Source organism: Penaeus chinensis, chromosome 6 (assembly GCF_019202785.1).
Source record: "Penaeus chinensis breed Huanghai No. 1 chromosome 6, ASM1920278v2, whole genome shotgun sequence".
Lineage (NCBI taxonomy): Eukaryota > Metazoa > Arthropoda > Malacostraca > Decapoda > Penaeidae > Penaeus > Penaeus chinensis.
Window position 1 is genome coordinate 35526623 of NC_061824.1, and position 12500 is coordinate 35539122.

The following is a 12500-nucleotide window of genomic DNA, read 5'->3' on the forward strand; positions in this document are numbered from 1 at the left end:
TGTGTCTGATACTTCTGCCTTTAACAAGTAGGTGCAGGCTTGTGTGATTTTGCTAAGCTTCTGTTTCAGTTTTGTCTAATTTCTTTCCTTGGTTTTTCTTGTTATTCTGATTAAAATGATTCAGGTGATTTATACATATTTTTGAAGAGTTTTGTTTGACCTGTAATATTTTTTTAGATATAGTTTTTACAGCCTAGATTATTCGTAAGTGAATCTTGGATCTCTTGGAAGAGCTGTTCTCTCTGGAATACTTTGATTAATTCTACTCAGAAATATTAGAAGAAAAAAAGAAATCTGAACTGGAAATTTTGAATGAATAATAAAAGTTTTATTTTTTTTCTATTGTGAAACTGAGGAGTGTCAGACTGTGCAGTTAGTGGGTTTTGCAGAATTGGTAGTCAGATATAATCATTATAAAATGGCAAATTGGGATTATCATAGCCTTGTACTAAATTTGATGAGAATTATGAGAAACAGCTTGCTATTCATGACTGACATAAGGATATTGCTGTAACTAATGTAAAAACTCATATTTTCATGATTTTTTTTAATAACATATAGAGTGTAGTAACCTGTGGGGACATGCATTATATTCTTTTGTGAGTTAAGTCATTATGAAATTACTTGTCTATGATCTATTTTCTGTTTTATCATTTGTGTCATATAACATAGATGAAAAATCTTCTGAGTGACATAAACACAGAGGTTATGCAAATTTTTACCCTGAAAAATTAGAGATAAACAATTATTTTCTTTTGCTTTTTATAGAGTTATTTCAAATAAAACATACTTCATATCTGCTCTTATATTGGCTCTGCACAGCTGGGAATCACTCGTACGTAAAATTTGTTAGAGAAACAATCATTTAGATATCAAACTCTTCCCTAGTAGTATTATATGTTATATCTTTTAATTTCGTCTGCTTAAGCTATATGGAATTCCTAATTTTCATATTTGCATTATTATCTTATTCATCATTGTCACTCTTGTCAGGTAATTCACATTCTCTTTCATCAGTCACAAGCCTTAGAGGTGCACAATTGTCATGACACTCATGACGGTAAGGTGTGTTGGGTTTCCCTCATGTATTGTACCCTACTGACTTGTCACTCATGCAAACTACGAAAACAGTTTACTTTTAAGAATAGGTGAAGCAAAATGTCAATTGTTGCACTTAGTTTTCTGTGTTATTTTATGACAGTTGTCATCCTTCATACCTAGGGGTTTCATTTATTTGTATATAGCAAAATTTTATAAGAAGATGTGTCTATTTTATTGCCAGTTATTGTTTGGTTTTATCTGAGGGAAAAGTATTGGAGGAAGAATGTCCAAGTGCCTTTTGTCCACAAGTACCTCCTTAGAAGTATAGGAAAGTCATACTAACAAAGAGCGCAAATTAACAGGACCTTTGCCAGTGAGACGACGCAGTTCCTTGCCCCCTTTGAGACCTCGGTGAAATCTGCGGAGAGAGAAGCAGGAGCTGCTAGTACCCCCCAGACAGAGGATGGTTCACAGGTGTGTGCTGTGTGTCTGTTGTGTGCAGTAGGTGGTCTAGGGAAGACTATTTAGACTACTTCTTGGTATTGTTTATTAAGGGGTTGTGTGTTGCAGAGCTGGAAAGTTTAGGTGTTTTGTTTTGGGTGACAAGTGGGAGTTGGATGTGATTTTGAAACTGTCATGATGTATTATATGTTATGATTGGAAATTGTTTTAAGTGAATTGTTGGAATTAGTTATGGAAGCAGTTTAAGATGTATGTAATTGACTCCTGATCTGATTTAATTATGCATATGGGTCAGATTGTTGAGCTTATGGGTCAAGGTGGTAAGGTAAATCAAAAGCTTATATATGATATTTTGCTTTGATATAGGCTAGGCCATACATTTGCATGCATTCAGCCCTGGTCCCTCTCTGCGTTCCCTCTCCGCACTCCCAACCAAAAAAAAAAAAGAAAACATAAACGAGTGATGCTTGTGAAGTGTAACATCACAGTTCAACATAATAAACACAGATAATTATTTGTGTCTTCTTAGAATGTAATATTTGGGTTTGTAAAAGATCAAGACCTGTGGATCTTAATCTTAGGAGTGCATCCTTCTCAGAAGAGTGTCAGCACTTTCTAATGTAAAATATTTCTCTAATAATATTTGGTATTCCCTTAAATAATATCAGGATCTAACATTGAGAAGATTGTAAAAAAATGTTAAAGTATTGCATTTAGTAACTTTATTTTTCAGTAATTTTTATAGTCATATGAATTTTTGTGAATATCAGCCCCCTCCTTTTTCCAGGAAAATGGAGGGAGAGGGTTAAAGTGTCCTGGAACTATATAACTCTTTGTTGAAGTCCAATCTATCTTAGTCTGCTACATATGTCACTGATAATCTCTCCTCTTCTGTCTCATTTCTTCAGTTGAGGCTGTTTAGATATGTCGTACCTCAGCTATTTTATTTACCTATACGTTTATTGGTGCATTGTTAGCAAACGTGTATTGCTTTGTTTGTCATTTGCAAGTTTTGAAATCATCCTGTATTTTATGATTTAGATCTGGGAGGGAATTTTATCTGTGGATAGGAGGGGACTTTGAAGTGTGTTAGTAAAAAGATTAAGAACAACTGATTCAGACTTTTGGAAAAGATACTGAATTAGTTAATAACCAGTACCCTTTACCTCATTTCATTTTGTAATTGCCCACAAGGACTTTTTATGTAATAATAAATAAGGCAGTGTTTACTTTATAGAATTTATTATGTTCATAAATCATTGATTACTATTTTTATTAATACTTCATCTCATATAGCACATTACCATCAACAGATTTCTAAATAATCTTTCCTGTGTTAATGATTGGGAATTTGTTTAATTTGTCTCTATTGGATAACTTCGTCTCTTTGTATGCAGTTGAAGGATGAAGCAAGTTCTTAACACTGGAGTAAGACTTTTTACCATGATACAGAGATAAGGAATCTGACAGTAGCTAATCATAAGAATTTGTGTTTTTTTCTAAATGTCATGGCTGTAATATTCTTTTTTTTTTTTTCTTTTACTTTCCTCCTCCCTAAATATCAGGAAGGTCTAGTCAGCTCCGACGTGAATTTGGCCTCGGCAGAAGTCCGAGCGTGGAACCCCTTCAATGACATGACGCCCTTTAGTCAGATGTCGGAGGATCACATCTTTGGTGCTGAGTTTGACAAGATTCGAAGGGGATCTCAAAGCAGTAAGCAAACCAATGGATGTCCTGATGTATTGGCCTGATAAATGTGTCTAGACTAAATCACCATTTTTTATATACATAGTGTTACAATAGAGTGTATTTACATATACATATATTTTTATTTCCTTTGTCTCTCTCTCTCTCTCTCTCTCTCTCTCTTGTCATAATATAGTCATGTTTAAATTTCTTTTACAGGTATATCAAATGTAAAGAGTAGAGAAAGTTTAGTAATGTCCACAGAAGATGACCCATTTGGTGCAGCACCATTTAGCATCCCTGGTAAGTTTTTGAGTCATTTTAGCACATACTTGTAAGAATATGCCAAAGGATATTATTGTTGTAATTGCACAGCAGAAAAGTTTTTAGTAAGGTTATATGTGATTCCAACCAGGAATATAGTTTTAACAGTATTGCGATTAGTGTGGAAAGGGAGACCTGTTGGAGTTAAATTTTTGCTGTTTTATTATTGCAGTCTGGTTATTTTTTGTTAAAGAAGAGGAGCATATCTAGGGGTCACTCCACTTATGTAATGAACTGCACTACAACGAAAGAGTAATGCACTATGTTCAGAAACATGTGAATAATCTAGGCAACAGTATAAATATATCTGCTGAAATTGGTAATAGAATATTGGTTAAACTGATATGTTCAAATGATTTTCTGCAAAATTCCATTTATTTATATGTGTACTTTTGTATGTGTACATTTTTCTGTACTAATGAAATGGAAGCCCGGATCTCATATTTATTGATATCATGGTTACAGCACAAGTCAAAATAAGAGTACCTCAGTTTGCTCCAAAATGTATATAATACTACTGCTACTACCTGGACATTCAAGCCTGCCACTTTGTTTGGGCCTCACACATTGAACCTAATAGCTGCAGATGGCTAAAATCCATGCCATGTCCAATGTAATTTTAGTTTATTTGTTGTGTTTAAAGAAGTTCATTATTATTCCTACTTATCCCACTTGTTTACTCTTTTCCTTGGTTTCAAAAATAGGTTTTCTTGATGATTTTACTGTCTTTACTGTCTTTGGTATTAAAATAGCATTATGATAATAATTTAATCAGTGATGATAATAATACTAACAGTATTGACATTAATACCAAGAGAAAAAAAATGCTGTCAATGGAAAAAAATGGGAAATAGGAAATCAGGGATGTTTACTAGGGCCTACTGATTGACTCCTTGGTGGCTGAGCACTTTTGGAGCTGTCTGTGTATAACAAAATTCATTAAAAGATACGATGGACAATACTCCTGATGTGTCAATCCTCTCTGTGGAAAAATCCTGAATTCACCATTTTTTAAAAAATGCTAGAGATATGATCTACATATGTGGAGATAGGGTTTGGCTATTTCTTGTGTAGGATAATGGTCGAAGCCATTTCAGATTGATGGATATATATATAAGTCTTAACTACAGATTATATCATACAGGATACAGATATACAAAGCAATCCTACAATGGTAAATATTCATTATTATTTTGATTATACACATCTTTTATCTAAAATATTTTTTTGAATGAACTTAACTTCCAAAATCTCTCTTGCAACCGAAGGCTCACGCCGTGGGAAGAGTACGGGCAAAAGTGAGTATGAAGGCCGGATGAACAGCACCGAGGAAGTGGTTACCTCTCCTACTGAGCAGGCTTCTGGTGGAGGTAATGAAGTTTAGCACTTTATTGAAGAGTTCAATGTGTAAACCAAGATGAGACTAACTGATACTATACATTTTTGTATACATACATATATACACATATGTGTGTATATGTGTGTGTGTGTGTATATGTATATATGTATATGTATATATGTATATGTATATATATGTATATGTATATATGTGTATATATATATATATATATATATATATATATATATATATATGTATGTATAGATATAGATATATATAAAGATGTATATGTGTATGTATAGGCACTTACATATATACATATATAAAATGTATCATATATACAGATGTATGATATAAAGCTGTCCACTGTTGCTCTCGTGATCTAGGCCCTGTTACCCCAAGGATTCTTGTGTATCCTTCCACACCCTGATTTGCATACTTTTATGATATTTACAATTCCTACTTAAAGCTAACTGGCAATGTACATTATGTTGCCCTGTCACTGAGAGCGCCACTGAGGTGCCGCGCTTACAGTTAGCAAGATGTGTAAAGCTGATCATTTCTGAGCTTGTGATTAAGGTCTCTAATGGATAAACTGGCTTAGTAATGGTTATTTATTATGAATATTGATATTTTTATTTATATACAGTATTTTCTTTACTATTTGGGTTTGTTGAATGGCACTGTATATCCCCCATTTATGATAATGGTAAATGAGAAATGTTTAAAACCATAATGATGCTTTTAGGTATCTAAACTTATGTATATATCTTTAATTGTAAGGAGAATAATTTCCGTAAAAAAAAAGAGCTAAAGATGTTCGGGTTTCATGTCACCCAACACAGTAAAGAAAAAAAAGAAAAAGAAATAAGAAAATAGTCATGTTTGTAATTCATTGGTTTAAAATGTATTCATGATTGCATGATTATATATTTCATTTCTTCTGTAATGTTTTCATTTTATTGTTCATGAAAAATATCTGTGGGATCAGATAGTCTCCAATTGGTTTCAAAACATGATTATTTTTGCTCTAAATATTATTATCTTTTAATGCTTTTAGTTTATATTCTTGAAGAGCATTCACCTTTTTCCTCTCTTTTTTTTTTGCACACTTGTTTGCAAATGCTTAATCATCAGCAATAATGACTGTAATGACTGAATATATACACCGTCAGTATTAAAAAGAGAACTTTTGCTGTAAGTTCATACGTTTTATGGACAGATTATTATTACCACTTTTCTTTTTTCTCTCTTTCTTTTCTTTTCTAAATTAGTAGATATGATTTAATGAATTGTCATGTAGTGCAAGAGGCAGAGGTTTGAGATGTATCTTAGTAAGCATTTATATATTTATATATTTAAATAGAATGTGTGGAACTTTGTTACTAGTATTAGGGGATATTTCATACTGTCAGTGTTGCAGGCTGTTGGGACTTGCAAATGAAATTCTTGACTTGTAGGTGATTACTGTCGAGACATTGGAGACTCCTTTGTGAATTTCTGGGTTGAAGAGAAGGAATCATAATTAGATGTTAGTCTCTATTTATATAAGGTACTTCTATTTCATTTCATTGCTATGATATGTGTTGTGCTATTAGCATTATTATCTTTGGTATTATTATTATTTATTATTAATATCATGATTATTTTAGAGTTATTATTTATTTACTTTTTTTTTGTAATAAGGAAGGATGTAGGTAAGGGAGATTTTGTTGGAAAGTGTTATTTCCAACCCGTGCTTCTTCCTGTGTATATACGTAAAATTACGAAGTTGTAGTTTTGTTGATGAACAGCATGATGTGTATAATTCTGTTCTGTAGACAGTGATCAGGGTTTCCGTTTTGATTGTCAGGTGTATGAGGGTTTGCAGTACTGTTGGGCTCTGTCTTGTAATGTAAGCTTTTTTTTGGTTTGTTTGTTTTTTCATTGTTTAAATTGCATGAAAGGTTTTAGGGGGAAATTATTTGATATGTATGCCTTTTCTTTCAATCATTTCTATCTCTCCTTTGTTAGTGCTACTATTATCTGTAGTTTTATTCTTCCTCTTTGTTATCGTTATGAACATTGATTGTCAGCATCGTCATTAACCTTCATCTTCATTACTGTCATCAATCATCTAACTGATTATTTTATGCAAGGTGTTTATGTTTTTGTATTTGTTTATGGGATGAAATATATGACCAAGTCCAGCTTAGGGCCTTACAGTTAGATGTACTAGGGATGCTTATGTTGCTGTTGGAAAGGTGTTCTGTGTGTGTATGTGTGTGTTGGATGTGTAGTCTGGTATTCAAGCAAGAAATACATCAGGTAACTTTATAGTAAGGTGTTCATACACAACTTGGGTTAAGGGGGTCACAGTTTTTCTGATATGGCTGTCATCTGATGCTTCAATCCCATGGCTGCAAGAGAAAGTGTAGGCGCAGGAAAGGACAGAAAGGGGTTCCGTTCAGCTGATGGGGGTAAGGGGGTAGGATCGTTGGGTGACCCTTGTCTCTCAAGAATGAATTTAGCAGGCTAAAAGTCTTCCACTGATTTTAGCATAATACTTATGTACTCTGATGTATTAAATGTCGTCCCATTTTGCATATATAGCATCTACTTACTGTGGTAGGAGTCTTAAGAGATAGAGAGAGTGTGTGATTGTTTTTTGTTGCTAAATTGTGACAAGACGTTGCTTTCATTCTTCTCTCTCATTCTCTCTCTCTCAGACTTGCGTTCATTCTTTGTCTCGCATTTTCTCTCTCTTGGTTTTGCTTTCATTCTTTGTCTCTCATTTTCTCTCTCTTGGTCTTGCTTTCATTCTTCTCTCTCATTCTCTCTCTCTCAGACTTGCGTTCATTCTTTGTCTCGCATTTTCTCTCTCTTGGTTTTGCTTTCATTCTTTCTCTCTCATTCTCTCTCTCTCAGACTTGCGTTCATTCTTTGTCTCTCATTTTCTCTCTCTTGGTTTTGCTTTCATTCTTTGTCTCGCATTTTCTCTCTCTTGGTCTTGCTTTCATTCTTCTCTCTCATTCTCTCTCTCTCAGACTTGCGTTCATTCTTTGTCTCGCATTTTCTCTCTCTTGGTTTTGCTTTCATTCTTTCTCTCTCTTTCTCTCTCTTGGTTTTGCTTTCATTCTTTGTCTCGCATTTTCTCTCTCTTGGTCTTGCTTTCATTCTTTGTCTCTCATTTTCTCTCTCTTGGTTTTGCTTTCATTCTTTGTCTCGCATTTTCTCTCTCTTGGTTTTGCTTTCATTCTTTGTCTCGCATTTTCTCTCTCTTGGTTTTGCTTTCATTCTTTCTCTCTCTTTCTCTCTCTTGGTTTTGCTTTCATTCTTTGTCTCTCATTTTCTCTCTCTTGGTTTTGCTTTCATTCTTTGTCTCGCATTTTCTCTCTCTTGGTCTTGCTTTCATTCTTCTCTCTCATTCTCTCTCTCTCAGACTTGCTTTCATTCTTCTCTCTCATTCTCTCTCTCTCGGACTTGCTTTCATTCTTTGTCTCTCATTTTCTCTCTCTTGGTTTTGCTTTCATTCTTTGTCTCGCATTTTCTCTCTCTTGGTCTTGCTTTCATTCTTTGTCTCGCATTTTCTCTCTCTTGGTTTTGCTTTCATTCTTTGTCTCGCATTTTCTCTCTCTTGGTCTTGCTTTCATTCTTCTCTCTCATTCTCTCTCTCTCAGACTTGCTTTCATTCTTCTCTCTCATTCTCTCTCTCTCAGACTTGCGTTCATTCTTTGTCTCTCATTTTCTCTCTCTTGGTTTTGCTTTCATTCTTTCTCTCTCATTCTCTCTCTCTCAGACTTGCTTTCATTCTTCTCTCTCATTCTCTCTCTCTCGGACTTGCGTTCATTCTTTGTCTCTCATTTTCTCTCTCTCAGACTTGCTTTCATTCTTTGTCTCGCATTTTCTCTCTCTTGGTTTTGCTTTCATTCTTTGTCTCTCATTTTCTCTCTCTTGGTCTTGCTTTCATTCTTCTCTCTCATTCTCTCTCTCTCGGACTTGCGTTCATTCTTTGTCTCGCATTTTCTCTCTCTTGGTTTTGCTTTCATTCTTTGTCTCGCATTTTCTCTCTCTTGGTCTTGCTTTCATTCTTTGTCTCGCATTTTCTCTCTCTTGGTTTTGCTTTCATTCTTTGTCTCTCATTTTCTCTCTCTTGGTTTTGCTTTCATTCTTTGTCTCGCATTTTCTCTCTCTTGGTCTTGCTTTCATTCTTTGTCTCTCATTTTCTCTCTCTTGGTTTTGCTTTCATTCTTTGTCTCTCATTTTCTCTCTCTTGGTTTTGCTTTCATTCTTTCTCTCTCTTTCTCTCTCTCTCTCGGTCTTGCTTTCATTCTTTCTCTCTCATTCTCTCTCTCTCAGACTTGCTTTCATTCTTTCTCTCTCATTCTCTCTCTCTCAGACTTGCGTTCATTCTTTGTCTCGCATTTTCTCTCTCTTGGTCTTGCTTTCATTCTTTGTCTCGCATTTTCTCTCTCTTGGTCTTGCTTTCATTCTTTGTCTCGCATTTTCTCTCTCTTGGTTTTGCTTTCATTCTTTGTCTCGCATTTTCTCTCTCTTGGTTTTGCTTTCATTCTTTGTCTCGCATTTTCTCTCTCTTGGTTTTGCTTTCATTCTTTGTCTCGCATTTTCTCTCTCTTGGTCTTGCTTTCATTCTTCTCTCTCATTCTCTCTCTCTCAGACTTGCTTTCATTCTTTGTCTCGCATTTTCTCTCTCTTGGTTTTGCTTTCATTCTTTGTCTCGCATTTTCTCTCTCTTGGTTTTGCTTTCATTCTTTGTCTCTCATTTTCTCTCTCTTGGTCTTGCTTTCATTCTTCTCTCTCATTCTCTCTCTCTCAGACTTGCTTTCATTCTTTGTCTCTCATTTTCTCTCTCTTGGTTTTGCTTTCATTCTTTCTCTCTCATTCTCTCTCTCTCAGACTTGCTTTCATTCTTTCTCTCTCATTCTCTCTCTCTCAGACTTGCGTTCATTCTTTGTCTCGCATTTTCTCTCTCTTGGTTTTGCTTTCATTCTTTCTCTCTCATTCTCTCTCTCTCAGACTTGCTTTCATTCTTCTCTCTCATTCTCTCTCTCTCGGACTTGCGTTCATTCTTTGTCTCGCATTTTCTCTCTCTTGGTTTTGCTTTCATTCTTTGTCTCGCATTTTCTCTTTCTCGGACTTGCTTTCATTCTTTCTCTCTCATTCTCTCTCTCTCTCGGTCTTGCTTTCATTCTTTCTCTCTCTCTCTCGGTCTTGCTTTCATTCTTTCTCTCTCTTTCTCTCTCTTGGTTTTGCTTTCATTCTTTGTCTCGCATTTTCTCTCTCTTGGTCTTGCTTTCATTCTTTCTCTCTCTTTCTCTCTCTTGGTCTTGCTTTCATTCTTTCTCTCTCTCTCTCGGTCTTGCTTTCATTCTTCTCTCTCATTCTCTCTCTCTCTCGGTCTTGCTTTCATTCTTTCTCTCTCATTCTCTCTCTCTCAGACTTGCTTTCATTCTTTGTCTCTCATTTTCTCTCTCTCAGACTTGCTTTCATTCTTTCTCTCTCTTTCTCTCTCTTGGTCTTGCTTTCATTCTTTCTCTCTCATTCTCTCTCTCTCGGACTTGCGTTCATTCTTTGTCTCGCATTTTCTCTCTCTTGGTTTTGCTTTCATTCTTTCTCTCTCATTCTCTCTCTCTCTCGGTCTTGCTTTCATTCTTTGTCTCTCATTTTCTCTCTCTTGGTCTTGCTTTCATTCTTTCTCTCTCATTTTCTCTCTCTTGGTCTTGCTTTCATTCTTTCTCTCTCATTCTCTCTCTCTCAGACTTGCGTTCATTCTTTGTCTCGCATTTTCTCTCTCTTGGTTTTGCTTTCATTCCTTCTCTCTCATTCTCTCTCTCTCGGACTTGCTTTCATTCTTTCTCTCTCTTTCTCTCTCTCTCTCGGTCTTGCTTTCATTCTTTGTCTCTCATTTTCTCTCTCTTGGTCTTGCTTTCATTCTTTCTCTCTCATTCTCTCTCTCTCAGACTTGCTTTCATTCTTTCTCTCTCTCTTATTGTTCATTCCGTTTCTCGCTAGAATGGTGGAGTTACGATAGTGTCCTTTACCTTCTTTTCTCCGGTTATGTCTATATCTTTTGACAAGGAAGATATCTGCTCGTCATACTGCATGTCGGTAGCTTGGTTAACCTAACTGCCCAAACCTCTCCATATTCATTATCAACAACATTGTCATTGTCATCACCATCATCATCATAATCGTTTTTGTCAACAGTATTGAAGGTGATCAGTGTTGTCTCAGTGCATATAACATTTCTCTTGATGATAGTGTCTGTAGCTGACATTTGTGTAGCTAGGTTTCTGCATGTATATATATAAACACACACACACAAACATATATGTGTATATATATATGTATGTATATATATATATATATATATATATATATATATATATTTATGTACATATATATACACACATATAAATATAAAGCTCTATATGTCATTCAGAATCATTCCTGTGACATATAAAAGTCTTATCCTCTGACATTAGTTTTTTTTTTTATTATTTATGACTGTCAAATATGGTGCACTGTAGAACCAGTGTATGTGAATTTTCATTCTTTTTTATGCTTCATTTACTTTTAAGTTTTGAGTAGGGTCTTTTTTTGTGCGTGTGTGTAAAAATTTTGTCTGTGTGAGTGTTTTTGTCTGAGTGTATTGTTGTTGTAGTTCTGTGATTTATTACCATTACATAATACTGTTATCACTTTTTATTCTTTTATTATTACTAGATGTTGATGTTAACATCTGTCACACTTGTCCCAGCAGAATCCTATAAGAGAAAAAATAAACAGGTAATTAGTAATGGTGTAGTCATTTGAATATAAGTAGGTGTTTGCATGTGTGTTTTGGATATATGTAATGTATGTGTATTTGCATCAATATATCACACCAAAGGATACAGATAAGATTTGATGGTCGAGATCATTCTGAACGCTCTCTCTGCTTAATTTGGTTGACATGTTGACATTTGAAATGCTCTCATTTTGTGGTTTCACTCAAAGGGAATCTTATGGGTCAAGTTGCTATCTATTTTAGGTAATGACAGTATGGAGGGCCTCTTTCGATCTTGTTTTATTTTGAGTTTCGTCGTAAAAAGTAGGTGTCTGTGAGAAATATCTTTGTTCTCAGGCATTTGGTTTCCTACTCTTCGTTTCTTTAAAGATTGTTGTCATTTTCTTTAGTTTTTAAATGTTGTTGTTTGGGTTTCTCTCCCTCACTTTTTTTTTTTTTTTTTTTTTTTTTTTAGGCCTTTTTCTTTGTCTATGACATTTTTCCATAATATTTTTCCTGTTCTGCAGGTTTTATGCCAATTGTTTTCTGCCTTTTTCATATTTTTTGGGATGAATTTTGAGATCCAAGATTCATAGTTATACTCTTGCCAGATTTTTAAAGCTTACTTTAATTAAAATTCTTCTATCTATACTTTCTTATTTATTAAATCTGTGGGCAACAGTTTCTCATTTTTTTGACATACAAGTATAGTCCCTAATTTCTGATTTGATGGTAATAAAATTTTGTATTTTGAGTAGTATGGCCTGCAGTAAGGGACGTTTGCTAACGTGTGAAAATGTACATGTGTGTATGTATGTATGTATGTATGTATGTATGTATGTATGTATGTATGTATGTATGTATGTATGTATGTATGTA

At 34.6% G+C, this 12500-nt stretch overlaps 1 protein-coding gene across 3 annotated transcripts in view; it reads left to right on the forward strand.

Moving 5' to 3' along the window:
- LOC125026168 overlaps positions 1 to 12500 on the forward strand; it is a 64909-nt gene that overhangs the window by 34550 nt on the left and 17859 nt on the right. For all 3 annotated transcript variants that reach the window (XM_047614443.1, XM_047614444.1, XM_047614445.1), the window contains 5 exons: positions 1 to 27; positions 1404 to 1515; positions 3069 to 3216; positions 3409 to 3492; positions 4782 to 4883. The exon at positions 1 to 27 is cut by the window's left edge. In XM_047614443.1, the coding sequence (XP_047470399.1) occupies positions 1 to 27; positions 1404 to 1515; positions 3069 to 3216; positions 3409 to 3492; positions 4782 to 4883 (473 nt within the window). The remainder of the gene's footprint in view (positions 28 to 1403; positions 1516 to 3068; positions 3217 to 3408; positions 3493 to 4781; positions 4884 to 12500) is intronic.